The 18126-nt window shown below is 50.7% G+C and overlaps 1 protein-coding gene across 14 annotated transcripts in view; it reads right to left on the reverse strand.

Moving 5' to 3' along the window:
• TRAK1 (trafficking kinesin protein 1) overlaps positions 1-18126 on the reverse strand; it is a 158550-nt gene that overhangs the window by 42440 nt on the left and 97984 nt on the right. For 10 of the 14 annotated variants that reach the window (XR_007457566.1, XR_007457567.1, XM_049629936.1 and 7 more), the window contains 4 exons: positions 14160-14236; positions 12673-12912; positions 11360-11676; positions 4466-4684 (listed from right to left, as the gene is read on the reverse strand). Coding sequence is in view for 12 of the 14 variants with exons in the window: in XM_049629936.1 (XP_049485893.1) it covers positions 4466-4684; positions 11360-11676; positions 12673-12912; positions 14160-14236 (853 nt within the window). In the remaining 2 variants the exon portion in view is untranslated. The remainder of the gene's footprint in view (positions 1-4465; positions 4685-11359; positions 11677-12672; positions 12913-14159; positions 14237-18126) is intronic. The other 4 variants (XM_049629937.1, XM_049629941.1, XM_049629933.1 and 1 more) reach the window with 1 other exon arrangement.

Here is an 18126-nt window from a genome sequence, read left to right on the forward strand (position 1 = left end):
TGGGCAGCTGGCCTGACTTAACCGGCACCAAGAGCGTCCCCGCTAAGTGCCTTCCAAGCCAGTTCAGGGGCGCACTTCCCCCTCCCACCACGAGGTGGTGCAGCCGGACAGCTCACTCCACCGCCAGCACCCACCCCGGAGCTCCTCCGCTAAGTGTCAGCAGCCTGAGCCCCCCGCTCAGCCGTCTGTCTGCGTGGGTCCCCCCAGAGCACGGGAAGGCTCCCCTATGGTTTTCAGAGGTGAGGCTGCCGTCCGGAAAGCACTCCCGAAGCGCAGGCTTGTTCAGGAAATTGTAAGCAGGGTTGACTCCAGCTGGCGGTTTGGGGAGGCGTCAAGGACCTCACTCTTCCTTCATGTTTCCACCTCCTGGGAGCCGCTGCCTGTTTCGTTCTGGTCTAATAGGTATCCCGATGCAAGAGCACCGGGCCTTCCTTAATTGCCTAACACCAGTGGGTCTGAGCAGACCGCCTGCTCTGTGCGCAAGGACCAAACTCCTGTAACCGCTCCAGAACGAAGGCTGGGTTGGAAAGTCTTCCCAGCAAGAGTGGCCACGTGTCATCAAGTCTTTCCGTGGAGACAGAAGGGACCTTGCCTACACCCGAAGGTCTGTGAATCGAAGGAACCGGGCTTCCCTTCCAGACCCATCAGGCCCCCACGGCCCACTCTCCCTCAGGACCCACCTGGGTCCTGGGGCAGAAAGGACAGGACGGCGGGCCTTTATTCAGGCTCCTGCCCCACGCATGCGCTGAAGTACTACTCAGCGGGCCCCACTTCCCCTCTGGCTCCTTTCCTCCACAGAACCCCGACCTAGGTGTCCAGGAAGGGAGCTACGAAAGAAGCCAATTCCTGGCCTGTGCCTGGGGTGCTGGGGGGGAGGTCCACGCTGCAGCTTCAGGCTACTTTAAAGGGCTGTTGTGACCAAAGGTGGGTTCTGCCTTCAACGCTTACTTTGGCACCTCGGCCCCAACTCCACTGCGGGGCCACAGCCAGACAGGCCGCCGTGACTGGCATGAGCCTGCTCTAGGGGAATTTCCCCCACCTGAGTGGCCTTCGTGTGCGTGAAAATAAACGGACCTTCCCTTTCTTCTGTGCTTTCACCCTACTTCTCCCTCCCCTTTAAGGATCAGGGCGTCCAAAACAATTCAACTAAACAGCCCGACCATCTGCCGACTTAACTGCATGACTTTAAAACTCTGATCTGAATCTTTTCTCACGTGCCGGGCTCTTCCCTACAAATAAACACCTAAAATTCACAACATGGACAGTACAAGATAATGACCGTTTCTGAGAAAGTGTACTTTCTATAGGAGTTAATAACATAAAATGTCCCTGAAAAAGTAAAATTATAATCTAAAAAATTGTTTTAAACAATCCATTTTAATCATCTAAATTATTTACAAACAACAAGGAATCACGTTTTTTTAAGACATGGGATTATAAAAATCAGCCAATAATGATACAATAATACATTAAAATATATTAATTTTTTTTTCCGTACTCAAAACTTTTTCTCCATGAGCTAACAGGCTCTAGATAAAAGTGCCTAATATATAAGTCTCCCCAGTTTCCTCCCTTAGGAATAGTTGCAAGAAAAAAGGCTAACCCTTCCCGTCTTTAGTTTCTCCCTACCAAGTATTCCCAGAGGCAGCTCCTGGGACTGTGCTGTCTGGCACCAGAAAAGCCTAAGCCATCAGGGCACCTGGGTGGCTCAGTCGGTTAAGCGTCTGACTTCTTGCAGTTTTGTGAGTTCAAGCCCCACACTCAACTCTTTGCTGGCAGCACAGAGCCTGCTTGGGGTTCGTTCATTCATTCATTCATTCATTCACACTCTCCCTCTTTCTCTCTCTCTCTCTCTCTGCCACTCCCCCATTTGTGCTGTCTCTGTCTCTCTCAAAATAAATAAATAAACTTAAAAAAAAAAAAAAAAAGAGAGAGAAACCCTAAGCATTAGGGACAGACCAAGGCAGGGACCAGACCAGCCCGGATACAAATCCCAAGACAGACTATGCCCTAGTCCTTCCTGCTGAAGCTTAGCTATTTACCTGTGACTCCAAGACTGTGTACAGAGTGCCACGTGGGGCCTCTGGGGTGATTTATTTAGAGTGACATGCTTCTTACATTCCAGTAATCAAAACGGTCGTGTTACTCCCAATAGAGAGAGAAGGGCCAAATTGCTGTTTGCACCGATCCCCTCTGAGCACTGAGCTTTTAACAACTCTGACCCAGCAAATGAGCTCCAAAGAACCCTTCTCTAGGGGCGCCTGGGTGGCTCAGTCGGTTAAGCGGCCGACTTCGGCTCAGGTCATGATCTCACGGTCCGTGAGTTCAAGCCCCGCGTCGGGCTCTGTGCTGACAGCTTGGAGCCTGGAGCCTGTTTCAGATTCTGTGTCTCCCTCTCTCTGACCCTCCCCCGTTCATGCTCTGTCTCAAAAATAAATAAACGTTAAAAAAAAAAAAAAATTAAATGCTCAGCCCTTCCCTGTGTTACCTTCAGCGATCTATAGAACTCTTTCTGAACGCATGCTTCCAACCTGGGATCCCTCTAAATGTCAACTATAGATTTGTGTGCCTCTCTTCAAAGTTGCTGGGATGAATTTGCTGAGGTTTGAGGAAAGAGGGAAGAAGCAATTGAATACGTCTTTATCTAGGGTAAGGAAAGCGGTCAGGACTTATGTCCTCATAATTGGTCCCCTCTCCCCCTCTGACCTTCAAGAGAAGCTCTTAGCTGACTTGACAAGTTTTACTCCTTTTGTGTAACTTCTTAAAGACACAGTTAATGATGCTTCTTCACACTTAAAGCATTCACTTTCTAGTCCATGTAGGACTACAGGGAGAGGTCATCACAGCTGACACGATTCCTACAGTTTCAGTCACATAAATCAGCAGACGCCGTGCTTCCCGTACCACCGTCTGCCTTCCGGAAGGACAACGGTGCTGCCAACAAAGGTAAGTGACAATACCACCGCTGGTCTCCCGTTCTGAAGATATTCAGTAATAAACATTTTCATTCCCTTGCAAGCTTAACCTGATAACTGCTAAGAAAGTAAATAAGCAAACCATAAACCTATGTGCTAAACCAATCCTTTTTACTTTGAATCCTTTACCTCTGAAGTTGATGTCAAAGAGAAAAGGAAAGTCGGGTCCAAATAAAGTCCCTTGCCACAGGCATCCAAACTTAGCCTGGGAGGTGCCATCGCGAACCTCAGCTCACTCCTGCCCTGTACCTCAGCAGGGGGAGTTGTGGCCTTCATGAACGAAAGTTATGAATCACAAAGATGCGTGTCCTCTCCTCAAATCTAATGACTCAGGATGTCATGAGGATGACAACATTGCCTGAATTCATCATAGGCTGGGTCTCTGCCCTGACCCCACAAGATAGCTTCCTTGTCTCCTCAGCACTGCAGTCCGGGTGGCAGAGGTGGGGGGGGGGGGTTGTCCCAGGAAATCTGGGGCAAATGGTGACCACATGACCCCTGTAGTTCCAGGGCCCTGAGCCCAAAGTGTTTCATCCCAGTGACGCCTAGGGTGTAAATCTACAAACTCATGGTCAGGTCTTTAATGGGGCAGCAGGGGGTGGGTAATCAACCAGAGCTCCTTTCCAGATTCATCTGGGGTCCTCTCTCTGGAAATACTTCCAACCTGGGACCCTCTAGATGTCATTGTCCTAGGGCTTGTTGGGTTAAGGAGTACCGCTAAAACACTTTTTAAAAATCCGCTCTGAACACATGTGTAAGCTGGAAAGAAAACACATACACCTTCATTGAAGTTAGAAATGTGAAAAGGCCACTCTATCCACCAGTTGTCTGAAATCCTGAACACCTTCTGGGCTTTTTCCTATTCCGATGCTCCGCGGAGGGACAGGGTCTCTCATTCACCATCTGAACGACCCGGCGCTCCTATCTTCCCCCTTAAAATGCCCAATTCTGCTCAGCTCGGTTTGGAAATCACCGTAGGACTCGACAATCTGCCCCCCGCCCTGCCCCAGACTCAGGGAGAGACCCACAACAGGAAGAGGGGAGCTGATGTGTGGGGCGGGGGCAACAATCCCCTCCTTTTTAGCAGCCTTTCCTGCTCCCCCGTCAGGAGCCCCGCTGGGCCATGCACCTCCAACACGGGCAGGGAGCTACACCCATTTGTTACAAAAAGGAGGCATCAGACTCTGCGTTAAAAAACAGACCCGCACGATGGGAGTGCTTTAATCGTCACCCACACAGACGAGCGGAAGCTACAGACAGAGAGCCGCTACGGATGGTGCTCGGAACAGAGGTGAGAATGGCCCAGAAATCGGCCTCTGGTAAAGGTGCCAGGTTTACAGGACTCATGGCGGTGCCCTCACCAGACCCCTCCTCCTCCTCCTCCTCCTCCTCGGCCGCGGGCGGCTCCTGCATCTCCTCTGGGAAAGCCTGAGGCCGGCGTGGGTAACTTCTGCTGCCTGAGACAGTCACGCGTGCTCGGGACCCCTCACCTGAGGTCTCTGGGTGCTGAACTGGCGTGGAGGTAGCTAGGCCCGGGAGGGAAATGTGGTCACCTGTGTCGTCTTCCTCAAAGTCGTTAAGGCAGTACACTTCGTCCAGGTCAACGTCCAGTGTCCGGAAGCCCTTGGTGACCACACCGGGCCGGGGGTCCAGGATGCCCCCGAGATGGGGCTGGGCCAACTGCTGCCAGTGGTGAAGGGTGGCGGAGCCTTGCAGGAGAAAGGGCAGAGAAGGGGGGACAAGGCAGAAGAGAGGGTTAGGATGCGAGTCCGAGCTGACGGCTGTCACCACCCTCAGAGTGCGGAGCGTGACCCTCAAGCGGGCCCTGAGCCTCGTGGGTGAACTCTGGCAGGGACACCGGGGGAGCGGCCCTGGCTCTTGCTACCGTGTGACGGGCGATCAGCTTGCCACGCCTGGGAGGGGCACCAACTGAAGGAATCAGAAACAAAGCTTTTTACAAAGTAAAATGAAAGCCATAAGGCGTGGCAAGGATGTCTGGTGACAAACTTTTAGTCAACCCATTGTCAGTCCCCAAATCCAACATCGTATCAACTTAGGAACTGGAGAGGAAAAAAAATAAGCAAGACCAAGTACAAAAGGGCGGGGGGCGGGGGAGGGTACAAGTACAGAGTCTATGCCAAGTCCGCACCGTTGGGAACACGGAAGACAGAAGCAGAGGCAGAGTAAGACCATATCAACTCGGGACCCACAACATGAGAAAAGCAAAAGGCAATTAGAGTAGCACACAGAGATTAGCCATAGGCACGACTGTAGTCTACTTATTAGGGTTTCTGTTTTCGACTAGCAAACCTGATAGGCTGCAGGTTTGGGAGAGGGAAAGGGAAAGGGACGAACTCGGTGTGAGTGACGAGCATGTAAGTCCGTACAGAGGTCTGAAGCAGAGGAGATCTCCTTAGTGACACCAGACCCCGGGACTCAGATGACATCGTGCAAGGTCTGTAATAACACCGGAGTGTGTCCCTGAGGACCTCGAGGGTGTCACGGGTGCTCACGAAGAGAAGTGTTCCAAGAACAATTATGCTTAGCAAACCTGGGTTGACAAGTAGATTTACGGAGGAACGTCTCAAAACCTTTGGTATGTTGCTATGTCCTGGGATTCTGGCCAATCCATTTGCCTTTTGAAGAGCAACCCCTTCCCCTTTGGAACATTTATTACACCTTGCGTGGCCCAGGTATGATGGCCCATGAGGCTGGGTGTCTGTCCCCATTCTACAGATGAATTAGTGGGTCACGCAAATAAACATTCTACTCGAGAGACTTTGAGAGCAGTTCTCAGGCATAGGAAAGCGAGAGCCTTCCTGCACCAGTGCCTCCCAGTTACCACTGGTTAACCACCCAGTTACCAAGGGTGTCCTCTATTGGGCAGGCAAGAATCCCTCCAAGGCCTCCAGGGGCACATCAGAAAGGGGGACCAGGGAGCCAGGAGCCAGCAGCTCAGGAGTCAAGAGAAAAGAGAGGGAAAACGGTGGCAGGCATCGGAGTCGGGGATCAGTCCAGGAATGTGAACAAGATGCGGGGAACCCCCCTCAACGGCAGCTCCTGACCCTGTGGTGTGCCTCGTGACTGTGCTGCCTCCAACATACCGCGGGGAAGGAACTTCTCAGGAAGCAGTCCCGGCCGGTGAGTCTTGAAAGGACTCTGTAAGTGGGCACTTCCAAACTCACTTAAAAGAGAAACAGTGGACACGCTGCCGATACGTGTTCAGGACAGTCCCTAGACACCCACTTTGAGGCCTGTCCCAGTTTGAAAGGCCACCTACTTACTCTGAATCTACTGCATCGACATAGAAAATATCCTCAGTGCAAAAGGAGTGAGATCATACAGAGGCACATAGGACGAAAGAGAGCATCACATCCCTGCTCCCTTACTAGCTGCTAAGAGACGTCTAGAGCAGTGGTTCTCAGCTGGGGACGTCTGTTAACATCTGGAGACATTTTTGTCACAACTTGGGGGGAAGGACGGAGCGCTAAGGGCATCTCATGGGTAGCGCCCGGGATGCTACAGGACGATGCCCAGGACAAACCCAACAACAACCCGGAATGACCTGGCCCCAGATGTCAGCAGGGCGGAGACTGAGAAACCCTGGCCAGGAGCTGTGGTCTCAATTCTCAGACCCTTCGAGAACCTGGAGAGCTCACGGACTCTATCCCGAAAAGGAGCTCACAGGCAAGCGGCAACGTGCGTAACTGGTCGGGGCTTTGCAGACATGCTGAAACCCGCTCACGGGATCCTGAATCCTAGATGTCACGGCTCCATTTTTTTTTTTTTTTTTTTTAATTACCCTGTATGGAGCATGCCTGTACAGCAGCTTCTTTTAATACGTATTACCTCAACTCACTGCTCCCAAGCCCCTGATGAGGGAACTGAGGTGCACTGAAGTTGGATAATTTTTCAAAGTCCTGGAGGGGTGGCATAGCCAGAGGTCAGTGCTAAAGGCCAGGTTCTTTCAATCTCACACTGCCTGCCCCCCAGAGTCCACAGGTGTGTAAAGAAGGATATCCGTGCTCCAGCCAGGAACCCAGACTAAGCGAGAAGCCTAAGTGGTGGGCGGCAAAACTTCCAGGTGGCTGTCCAAGGCCCGTCAGGAGACAGGCACACACAGCTGCCGATGGAATCTCTCCAGCCACCCGCGGAGACCCCCATTCATAATGCATAGTGAGCCCCCTGTTCATGTGTTCACTGGAAGCACGGGCACATTCCTGGCAAAAACGCTGCACTGGGGAGAAGTCTTAACAAGGCCCTGTGACTTCCAGTTTGGGACCGCACATGCTGGTCTTGCCGCAGGATGACCAACCCTTGGGTCCAGAGTGGCCACGTCACCTCTACTTTTGGAAGGGGAAGAGAGTTGACAGACACTGGAAAGTGAAGGACCGTGTCAAGAAGTGCTAAAGGCCCTCATCCTTCCGGAAGGGGCTGAGATGTTTACAAAGCACTGGGAAGGAACTCAGGGAGGCAGGGGTCTGGGCCCGGACAACTGTCCCAGTCAACAGATCAACTATCTGTTCAACTAGCTGTGCCAACAGACTGCCCTCATCCCTCCCCACCCCAGGCATGGGATCGAGAGAGAAACGAGGCTACGAAGGGTTTGCTGCTTGGGATTCAAGAGGCTGCAGACGGACACGGGGTTATTTGCCTTTCCCGAACATGCAGAGCCGAGGGAATTTAGTGAGACTGCAATGGAAAGACTATGCTGACATATGCATCATTCTTGGATTTTGGCCCCTGTCTTGGGCAGCTCATTCACATCGAACAGCCAACCTTTACTGAGCACTTAGTAAGGGCCAGGAGTCCTGGGGGGTCTACATTTATTAACTCACTTAATCATGATAACCCTGTCCTCATTTTATAGATGAGGAAACTGAGCACAGGGAGGTCAGGTAACTTGCCAGAGGTTGCAAAGCTGGCAAGTGGCTAATCTGGGTGGGATTCAAACCCATGCTGGCTCCAGTGTCCAGCCTCTTAACCACATAGACCGTCTCTTGGCCAGCAGTGAGGAGGCCTCCTGAGTGTGAGTTCTCAGAAATCAGGTCAACACCACACCTGACTGGCTTCTTCAGTCCTCACACAGGTGTGTTCCATGCTGCAAAAGTGACCGTTGGTGAAAGCCTTCGCAACCCTGTTATCTGAGTCACGTCAGGCTGTGGAGCTCACAGACCATTTCCGTTCCTGACTGGTTCTGAGGCCCCAGAAAGGTTTCCTGAGTCCAACACCTGGGCAAAAAACAGCTAACTCCCCCTCACTCCCCCTGCCACTGCCTGGGACCACCATGTTGGAATTCTTAGGAATCTCCTGGCTGCCTGAAGTCCTGCCTTGGATACAAGATGGAGGACAAATCAAAAATTAAATATGAACGGCATCTTATTCAGAGCCTCGGCTGCCTCTTTCCCATTCTCCACACCCTGCCCTGGCTTCCTTCATCCGTAGAGCACAAAGGAGAAGTACTATTAGCTACCTGTCATCACACCCCTCCTCCCCAACCACATGAGAACAAGGCTGGGGGGCAGGGAAAGAGAGGAACTTCCCTGTCCCGGTTGGCACCAAGATGAAGCTCTATGAAACGAGCGTGTGGACAGCAGAGAAAACACAGTCACCATGCCTTTCCTTCTGTTTGCTTTCCCCCCACATCCCACTGTTCTGACTACAAGTTTTTGTATCATCAAAGGAAAAGAAAACCAAATCCATTTATGTCAGAAGAGTACCTGGGACTTAAAAGTTAAAGCTAACCTGTTGGACAATGTCTAGCATAGCCTAGAAGTAGATGCTGTCCTCTAATTACATACTGACTTGTTTTTGGGGAAATACCATCTTGGTATTTCCGGGGGGTCGGGGGGAAATACTGCCCAACTCATCTCTTTAATGCAGGGCTGTCTCTTCTAGTCTGGAAAGTTTGGTTTGTTCTTCACTTGCTTAAAACACCTAAGGTAAGATGATGAGACAAGAGTGCTAACCTTAAACACCGAGCCCAGCTATGTTGGCTGACACCAATGAGCAGACAGCAAGATGAATTAAATAGGTAAGGGAGACACAGCCTGGCTATCTGCTGTGATCCCGGCCAACCTCCAGGGGCCTCACCCCAGGCACATTTACCTGGGCCACCGAAGACCAAAGGAGTCCTATCGGCTTCTGAGCAGGCTAGCGGAAACGGATGATGTAAGAACTCGGCCCCAGCACAGTGCTGGTCCGGGTTCTCAACACTGGTAAGGCCACCCTCCAGACCTGAGCTGCTGCAACAGGGGCAAGTGTGGGGAACCTGAGTTTTAATTAGCACCTATTAGGTGCCAGGCATAATACAAAACACATCACATGGACTCCTCACCACAATTTTGTGTGGCAGATGTAAGCCTTATTTCACAAATAAGGGGGACAGGGCTCAAAAAGGTAACTTGTCTAATGCCACAGAGATGCGCTGAACCCAGTGTCAGGCAGACTTCTGTGTCAGCACTCCATCATATCATATTAAACACAGTAACACAAAAAATAATTGTGGAGGGAAGGAAGAAAGGAGATATTGGTTGTATTTTAAACAGCTAAGAAGTCAGAGAACTACAAAATGGAGGACAGGGATCTCTATCATGAGAATGCATGACAGTCCATGGTGATAAGATAGGACTTCTTAATGGTGGTGATTTAGCATCCTGGTGAGCTGGGTACTATCAATGAAACTCACCTAGCAAATCGAATGGGATTTCCTCTTATTCTATTAACACAAAAATACTGCTAAGCCACAAGATTATAAAAGAGGGAAAAAAAAAGATGAATTGGTCGAAATAAAAGTTTAATAATCTCTTCCTGCAATATGCTTGGAAAATGAATGCAAAGACATATTCTTAGATGATCTAATGAAATACAAAGTCAAATACAGAAATCAGACAAAATAGAGATGGTAATTCCAATGAGCTTTAAGAGACAAAGGAGAAAAAAAGAAAAGAAAGGCAGAAAGTAAAATTGCAGAAATGGAAGATTTTATTGAAAGAAAAACAGACATAATTATGGATCAGGAAACAATCACCAAGCTCACAACTGAATAAACAATTAAAAAAAGAATGAGCCATCCCTTTTCTGAAATCTAATAAGGCCCTAAATTATACAATTAAAAAATAATCATGAAGAAAGAAAGTCAGCCCACCCTCTTCCTTCCTTTGAAAACTATACGACCCAGGACCCAGTTAAGTCTTAGGTCTTTAACAAGCACACCCTCATTTTACAGCACACATTCTCAACAGGGGTGATACTGCCCCCAATGGGTCAGAAGTGGGTTATTATGGGGTGAAAAGAATCCTAATCTTTTTAGGCAGAGAGCCGAGATACACATATAGTACATCAACAGTATACGTGTCATATTAAATTGTAGGGGTGGCAATTAAGAGCATATGTCTAAGACCACGCCTTAAGAATATAGGTCTAAAGTGATAAATACAGCCTTACCCAGATTCTGACTGGGCTTTGCGTCAGAAATGTAATACAGAGTACCCTCTCAAACAGCCTCTGAAACTCACATGGGTTTCCAAACCAAAGGAGTCAAAAATGAAAAATACCAACACTGGGTGGCTCTTGCCAGGGTGGTGGTAAGTAAAGGGAGGACATTTATAATGCCTGGAGGACAAAGAAAGAAAAAAGGTGAAATTCTCCGTGAGTTTAATCATCCGGGGTGTCCCTGGAACTGAAAAGTAAATCGCCCCTGGGAAAGGCAGGCTTAAGGAAGCGCGAACTCACCGGCCTCCGCGGCCGCCCCCTGCCTGGCCCCCCAGCGGTGGAGGCGGAGGCGCAGGAGGCTGGCTCGGATCACACGGATCACACCGCCGAGGCGGAAGGAAGAAAGTCACACCCTCCTCACTGGAAGACCAGAAGCAAAACGTGTCAGCCCACCAACTGCAAATCGCTTTCGCATGGTTACTGAAAAAAACTACTTCCTGCGCTGCTCTGCACCCCTCCCCGACGCCAACGTTTGGCGGGGGGGGGGGGGGGGTCCAAGCATTCATTCCCGGTGCTTCTCAGACCCCAGGCGTGACCTAATTAACTTTTCAGTACCTTAGCAGGGCCTCTGCCTCCCGCAAAGAGGTTTACTTCTAAGGTTCTAAATGCAAAGGAGAGAGGACTGGGAAACCAGCGTCAGCACGTTGGTTCCCTGTCTTTGGCCTTGCTGGCGGAGGTCAGCCCCGGCCCGCGTGCGCACTCGCACACCTGCCCCGGCCAGGCCCAGGCCGGGCGCCGCCGTCAGAGGAACTCAAACCAGCAGCGCGGCAGGCTGTCGCGGAAGAAAAAGGAGTAGGTGTTACAGAGGCTGCCCGCTTGCCGGTGGTGGATCAGGGACCACAGGCGGTCGCTGAGGAGGGTGGCGAGGGGCCGAGGCCCCCGGTGATCACCTTCCAGCGGCTTCACGATCTGGAGTTTCTCGGGCAGGTAGGAGCGGCTGCTGAAGGACATGCCCGAGAAGCCGGTGAACTCGGAGAGGCGGGAGTGGGTGCCGAGGGACATGATGCTCTCCGTGGGCGTGAGGGAGCCGCTGAGCAGCTCGCCCTTCTCCGCCAGCTCCCGGAGCTTCCGCTCCTGCTCCTCCTCGAAGAACCTCCGCTCCGAGAGGTAGTTCTCCCGGCGGAGGGACAGCCGCCGCAGAGCGGTTTCCAGGTCGTGGGAGCCCGGGGTGCCCGGCGTCCCGGGCTTCTTGCTCCGCTCGTCATTCCTGCAGAAGGAGGGAGATGGGGCTGAGCGTGGGGCACCCCGCAGCGGGCGCGGTGCAAGGTGCGTGTGGCAAGGAAGGCCTTCCTGCCAGGTGCACGGGGTGGACAGGTCGGAGTGGCTGCAGGATGGATAGGGAAGCGGACGAGGCAAACAGCTGAAATTCAGGCAAAAATAGGGGCATAAATGATTGCCCGGAAGAACTAGTTCCCTCTGGTGGGTGTTTTGGGAGGTAGAGGGAGAGCACTAAGGTGCGTTAAAAAAAAAAAAAAAAAAAAAAAAAGTAAGAAGAACTCCCGTTGCTATAAACCTCTCCCTCGGGAGCCCTTAGGGAGAATTCTTCAGGATGCGGTTCCTAGTCACCAGAAGGGCCACTGGTTCAAGAGGCGTTTCTCTGTCCTCTTGAATTAAAAGAGCTGTTCTGATTAAGCAGTTTCCCCCAATTTTATTATCACGTAAAAAGGGTACACAACACAGCTGGCGTGTGTGTGTGTGTGTGTGTGTGTGTGTGTGTGTGTAGGGGTGGGTCTGCAGGGCTTTAGGACAAAGAAGTGCCCACTGCTAAGGAAGCCCCACCCCAGGGACAAGCACCTTTGAGGGGGTCCAGGACCCCACCTTCCAAAGCAAACTAGATTCTGGCCAGGAGAGAGAGACTGAGTCCTCCTCTACCTTTTAAACATCCAAGCTACCAAAGGGCTCATGAAACAAATGTCCATTCTGCAGCTCAACAGTGAAGATTAACAGAAAAATACTCATTTACCCTCCCCTTCAGCATCTGACAGAGAAGCAGACTTCCTGTTGTACCTCTTTAAGCTTGTGAAAATACCAGAATCGAGAATGACTGTAAACACAGAGTGTTGTTAAACCAGATTAAAACACTGAAAGCTCTAGACTTTTCCTGTGACTCTTTATCAGTCTTCCTCTTCTGATGACTGAACTTACACTCTAAACACACTACCTCTCCCCAAAACAGCCAGATAAAAACTCTGGGCTGGCTCACCCCAGGTCAGCTGACTCTGCTTCCAGGATGATGCTGTTGGTCTTGTTGTCCAGGACCACGTTGCTGCCAACATCACTGCCGTAGAAGCTAGACCGGGGGGTGCTGACGCAGCTGGACAGGAGGGAGTTCACGGCTGAGGACTGGTTGGAGCCAGGGATGTTCATGGGGGACGGGGTCAGAGACCTCTGCTTGACGACCTGGTTGATGTTTCTCACCGTCTCAAAGACTCGCCTCTGGTGACTGGGGGGAATGCACAACATCATCCATGAATAAACAAATGCAGGAATGACCGTGGAGTCCAACCTTCCAGAAACTACCATCTAGGAGCCAAAAGGCAGCTGGCCCACGTGAGCCCCCAAACAACCTGCCAGCCCGTGCTTCCAGTGTTTCTGAGGGCATTGGCTGGAACTCAAGAGACTCAATGCCCACTGAATTCAGGCCTCTCATAAATACGTGGTTGTGTCCTAAAGGTGATGCTAGCAAGGGGATACTGCTTTTCTCTCCCTTAGGCTTAACCCACAAATAAAAATACTAAAGTAGGGCTTTTGTCTCCCAGATACTTTTCCTCTTTCATGACGGTCACCAGAACGTAAAGTCCAAGAAAGCAGTGTTCACTGCTCAACACATAACAGGGCTCCAGAAATACCTGTGGAATGAGTATCTAGTGACCATTCATATACATTTAAAAAAAGCAAGACGAAGTTAGTCTTAAACTTCTATAAGGAGATGGTAAACACCAATTAATATTTTTTTAGCAACTGCTATTTCTAAGAGCGGAACCTCCCTTTGATGCTCATTTGTTTCTTTTTAAGGAGACAAGGTAGGCACGTTGCTACAACGGCCACCTCCTTCTGGGATGCAGAGGCCTTCACACATGCACCGAGGCTCAGGGACTGTGGTCACTCCTGGGATCCCATTTCAGTTCCAGCTGTGAGCTTCGGGTACAGAAAATACACAATGAAATCAGATCCACAGTGTCCTCAGAAACACCTCAGGGCAGGCCTTGAGCAAGAGCTCACGTTAGGAAGAGAGTTGGTAGAGGCCAATATCCCTAAACATATCCAGGAAGGAAGTGGAAGCCTGGGCACTCCTTGAAGAGCCTTCATACTGCATCTCATTTTTCTTTTCCTAACAGACATTAAAATTGTTTAAAGCTTAAACTTTAAACACCTTTCGGTGTTTTTCACCGAAAGGAAAGATAAAAACAAGTCTGGTGTCAAGGCAGAGTCTGTAATTAACAGAGATAAGAAACATCTCTCTCCTTACTCAACTTTCTAGAAGTTCATAACCTATCTTTGAAACCTAGTAAGAGTTGCTGGGGGCTATTATCGGCTGTGTTCTCTTGTCTCCCTTAATCTGGACCCAAATCTGTGGAAGGACCACAGGGATCCGGGGGGGGGGGGGGGGTGTCTGAGACCCAGACGTTGTTAGTTTTGATGACCACAGGGCACGAGCCAGTCTCTGGGAAGCCTAGAACGAGGCCGTACGCGATGTCTGGAGACTCAGGCTCTTCCAACTGCAGCTCCTTGCGCATCGTTCCCTCGATCTCTGCTGCCAAGGAGTCCTGAGAAAAGCCAGAAAACACAATGAGTGCACAGCAGTTCAAGTGCTCGGTCTCTAAAAGACGCGCCCGGCTGGCTAGCCACAGGAGTGTCAACCGAGGTCTCAGAAGCTTGCAAACTACCGTGACACAAGGCTGACGGCATTCATCACTGCTGGAAACCCTGACTGAGCAATCCCCACGGCAGGTCCCGAACGAAGCAGTCCCGGTGGGCACCGGGTGTAAAGGCCCTGTGATCCCATGCAGCTAAGGGTCTCAGAGCAAACTCCATGTTCCCTTGGCCAAACCACAGAGCTGTGACTCTGCCACAAGGAGTGGAGGGGAACTTAGGGAGGACGGGACTGAGTCGTGAGCACTGGCATCTGAGCCTCTGCTCTCATGGCCCTCCACCCCCGGCAAGAAGAGCTCTCCCCGTCAACGACGCATCGCCCACCTCCCTCTAACGGCCAGCTCACATGTCCTTTCCACCAGTAATCCTTCATTCCTCCCCCTAGAAAGACACCAAACACATGAAGTTCCTGCGAGTTCCCTGAACAGTTAGTCCACTTAGATCTCTCTCCAGCTAAGTTGTGAACTTTGCGGGTTGGGGGAAGGCCTGGCACTGATAACTTCTCACTTTCCGGATGGGCCAGGCCCCAACCTGAGACTCAACGACAATACAGGCTGCCTCCCTGACCACCTGCCACTCCTCACCGTATCAGCTGGAGCCTAACAAGCAATCCCACATGCTGCCACAGGTAGATGCCAACAGGAGGACCAGGTGTGTGCAGCAAAGCACCTGCCGAGGCCTCAGAGAAGGACACCACCTAGGACAACCTGAAGGAAAGGGCTGACTCCGTACTAACCAACACATTTCCTGGGATGACAGGAATGTGCTTTCTGCACTGTCCACTGCGGGAGCCACTGGCCACAGATGGCTATTGAGCACTTGAAACACGGCCAGTGTGGCTGAGAACCTGAACGAACCGTACTAATTTCAGTGGATTTAAATTTGCATGGCCACTTGTGGCCAATGGCTTCCCAGCAGACAGAGCAAGGGACTCCGAGGTGTCCACCTCCAAGCCCCACAGTCAGGGAGGGATGCTCCAGTCTGGAACCTGGGACCAAGTGGGGAGACTTATAGGAGTCAGCAAGAAGCTGGGTCAATAAATGGTTAGTGGGCTTGTTTTCAATTCCTATTCATAAGTGGACAATTTTATTTAGTAATTACTACCCACAGATTGACAGTCAACATAACCCAGGTTGTAAAAGGCTTCTCTGGGTGAACAGGACTGACTTTTTTAAAGCCAGTTTACTATTCATTCATTCATTCATTCATTCATTCATTCATTCATGTATTTGTTTTAGAGAGAATGCGCATGCAGGGGAGGAACACAGGGAGAGAAAGAGAATGCCAAGTAGGCCCCATGCCCAGCGTGGAGCCCAACACAGAGCTCGATGTCATGACCTTCAGATCATGACCTGAACTGAAATCAGGAGTCTGACACTCAACCAACTGAGCCAGCCAAGCATCGCCAGTTTACTTTACTTTTTTTCCCCCCCAATGTTTATTTATTTTTGAGAGACAGAGCATGAGCAGGGGAGGGGCAGAGAGAAAGAGACACACAGAATCCAAAGCAGGCTCCAGGCTCTGAGCTGTCAACACAGAGCCCGACGTGGAGCTCGAACCCACGAACCATGAGATCATGACCTGAGCCAAAATCAGACGCTTAACCCACCGAGCAACCTAAGTGCCCCCAGTCTACTTTTCTTAATACTATAATTCACCACACAGCTTACATTCAGAGCTCTGCATGAAGAAAATATCTTCACACAAATTAGGAGAGATAAGATACTAAACTACCAATTTCAAGCCCATGCTGGGAGGATGTCGCAAACAGGCTCTATGACTTGTCTTGGTTGTGACCCCATCCGGCAGTCTGGGGAGGCCATGGACCTCTTCTTAGAATAGTATTTTTAAGTGAATCAAATAATGAGGACAAAAAGGAAGCCAGATCTATTGAACTAGTTACAAGAATGTTAGTAACGACGATGGTGAAACAGAAACACACAGGCTCCGGCTTCTGAAGTGGAGCTCAGCATGAACGGGAGTTTTGAGACATTTACAACTGAAATGTGCCATGAAAGCGGCTATGATTTCAACTGGTGACAAAATCACGGGGGTGCTAACATCACTGTGGTTTGTTGCCTACCTTCACGTAAGAAAGAAACGACTAGGGATTAATGAAAATAGAAGACATGACCTTCCCGCAAGTTCACGGGCCCCCTGAATCCGGGGTGGGGATCCTAGATTAGGAACCCCTGCCATAGGCAAGAGAGCTGGGGATGTACTCCTCAGGCAGAAACTGCTACTCACCGTGCCACTCAGCAGTTAGAGAGTCTGGGAGCGAGAGAGGCAGCTCTGGTGTTCTGCTCCAGAAACACAAGGCACGGCACCACTCAGCTTGCCTTAAATACCTTTAATACATAGTGCACTTTAAAAATAGCCATCTTCAAAAAACCGAGTTATGCCAACAGCTACAGAAAAAGGCAAACAGAAGCTCTACCTCAGCAAATATGAAAGCTGAGGATCTCCGCAGAAGAAACCCAAATCCAGATTTTTAATTGGACTTTGCTATGTAAGGGCTTCGTTTTAAACTACCCGTCCATCCCTGTGAGTGGGGAATGCCGTGGGGCAAACCCCAAGTGCATGGGAGATAAGATGCCCCCCGGAGGTCACCGCGCCAAGATGGGAAGCCAGGAAGGAGGGCAACTGAGGCAGGGAATGTACATCGCCACGTAGGACAGTCTTTGAGCTCCCTGTCATCAGCTCTAGGTGGAGGAATCTGGGGCACAGCCTGTTCTTAAATCCCGTAACCGGGATTCCTGGACACACTGGATCGCCAATCTACTCCTTGGAAAGCTACGTTATACAGCTTCTGTTTTGGTTTCACTAAATTTCAGTCAAGCTGAGAGAGAGATCGTTCTAGGCTGATTTTGATATACATGAGCAAAAAGGAAAGGAGATCGTGATTTAGGCAACATGGGGCAGGCAACGAGCGTCGGGGGCAGCCAGAGTCAGCACCGGCGGGGGAGGGGGGGGGTGTGAAAGCAAAGAGCCCCAAGGAAAGGCCAAATCCGGAAGGGACCGAGCTGCACAAACACTGAAACTGCCATCTACTCGCATCTCATGTGGGAGTATTTCTCTCAAAAGTCCTTTCCTCAAAGAGACCGTGGTATTCCCTCAAACCACGGAAATAGAACCTGAATATAAAAGTTCTCAGCACTTTGCTCTTCAGTCCATTTACCCACCCATCCAAACGCAGTGTCTGCTAAGCATCTACACTTCTACAACATGTGAACACAGTGCAGAAAACAGACTATGCGACAGAGGGAAGGAGAAGAGGAGCAAGTAAGATACGGTCCCCACCTTCAAGGGGTTTTCCTCTGACAGAAGAAGGTAAGATGAGGAAGCCCACCAAGTATCACAGGGAAACGAGCGGCAGAGGGGGGGCCTGCCCTGGGCTGCCCGACCCCAACAGGGAGGGGCCAACCCGGAAAAGCCGCTTTTCCACCATGTTTCCTCAAAGCCCAAACATGAAAAGAGATCAAGCCAGAGTTAAGAAATGAGACTGAGGGAGAATCATTTTGTAGGAATGTAAAAGCAGCTCCTACAGTGGGGAGAGAGATTTTTTTCAGATCACAGATACTGAAAACCACCGAGAGAACGATTAATAAGCCTAGAAAGAGGGGCGCCTGGATGGCTCTGTCGGTTAAGTGCCCGACTTCGGCTCAGGTCACGATCTCGCGGTTCGTGAGTTCGAACCCTGCGTCGGGCTTGGTACTGACAGCTCAGAGCCTGGAGCCTGCTTCGGATTCTGTGTCTCCTTCTCTCTGCCCCTCCCCCACTCACA

The sequence above is a fragment of the Panthera uncia genome, chromosome C2, assembly GCF_023721935.1.
Source record: "Panthera uncia isolate 11264 chromosome C2, Puncia_PCG_1.0, whole genome shotgun sequence".
NCBI lineage: Eukaryota > Metazoa > Chordata > Mammalia > Carnivora > Felidae > Panthera > Panthera uncia.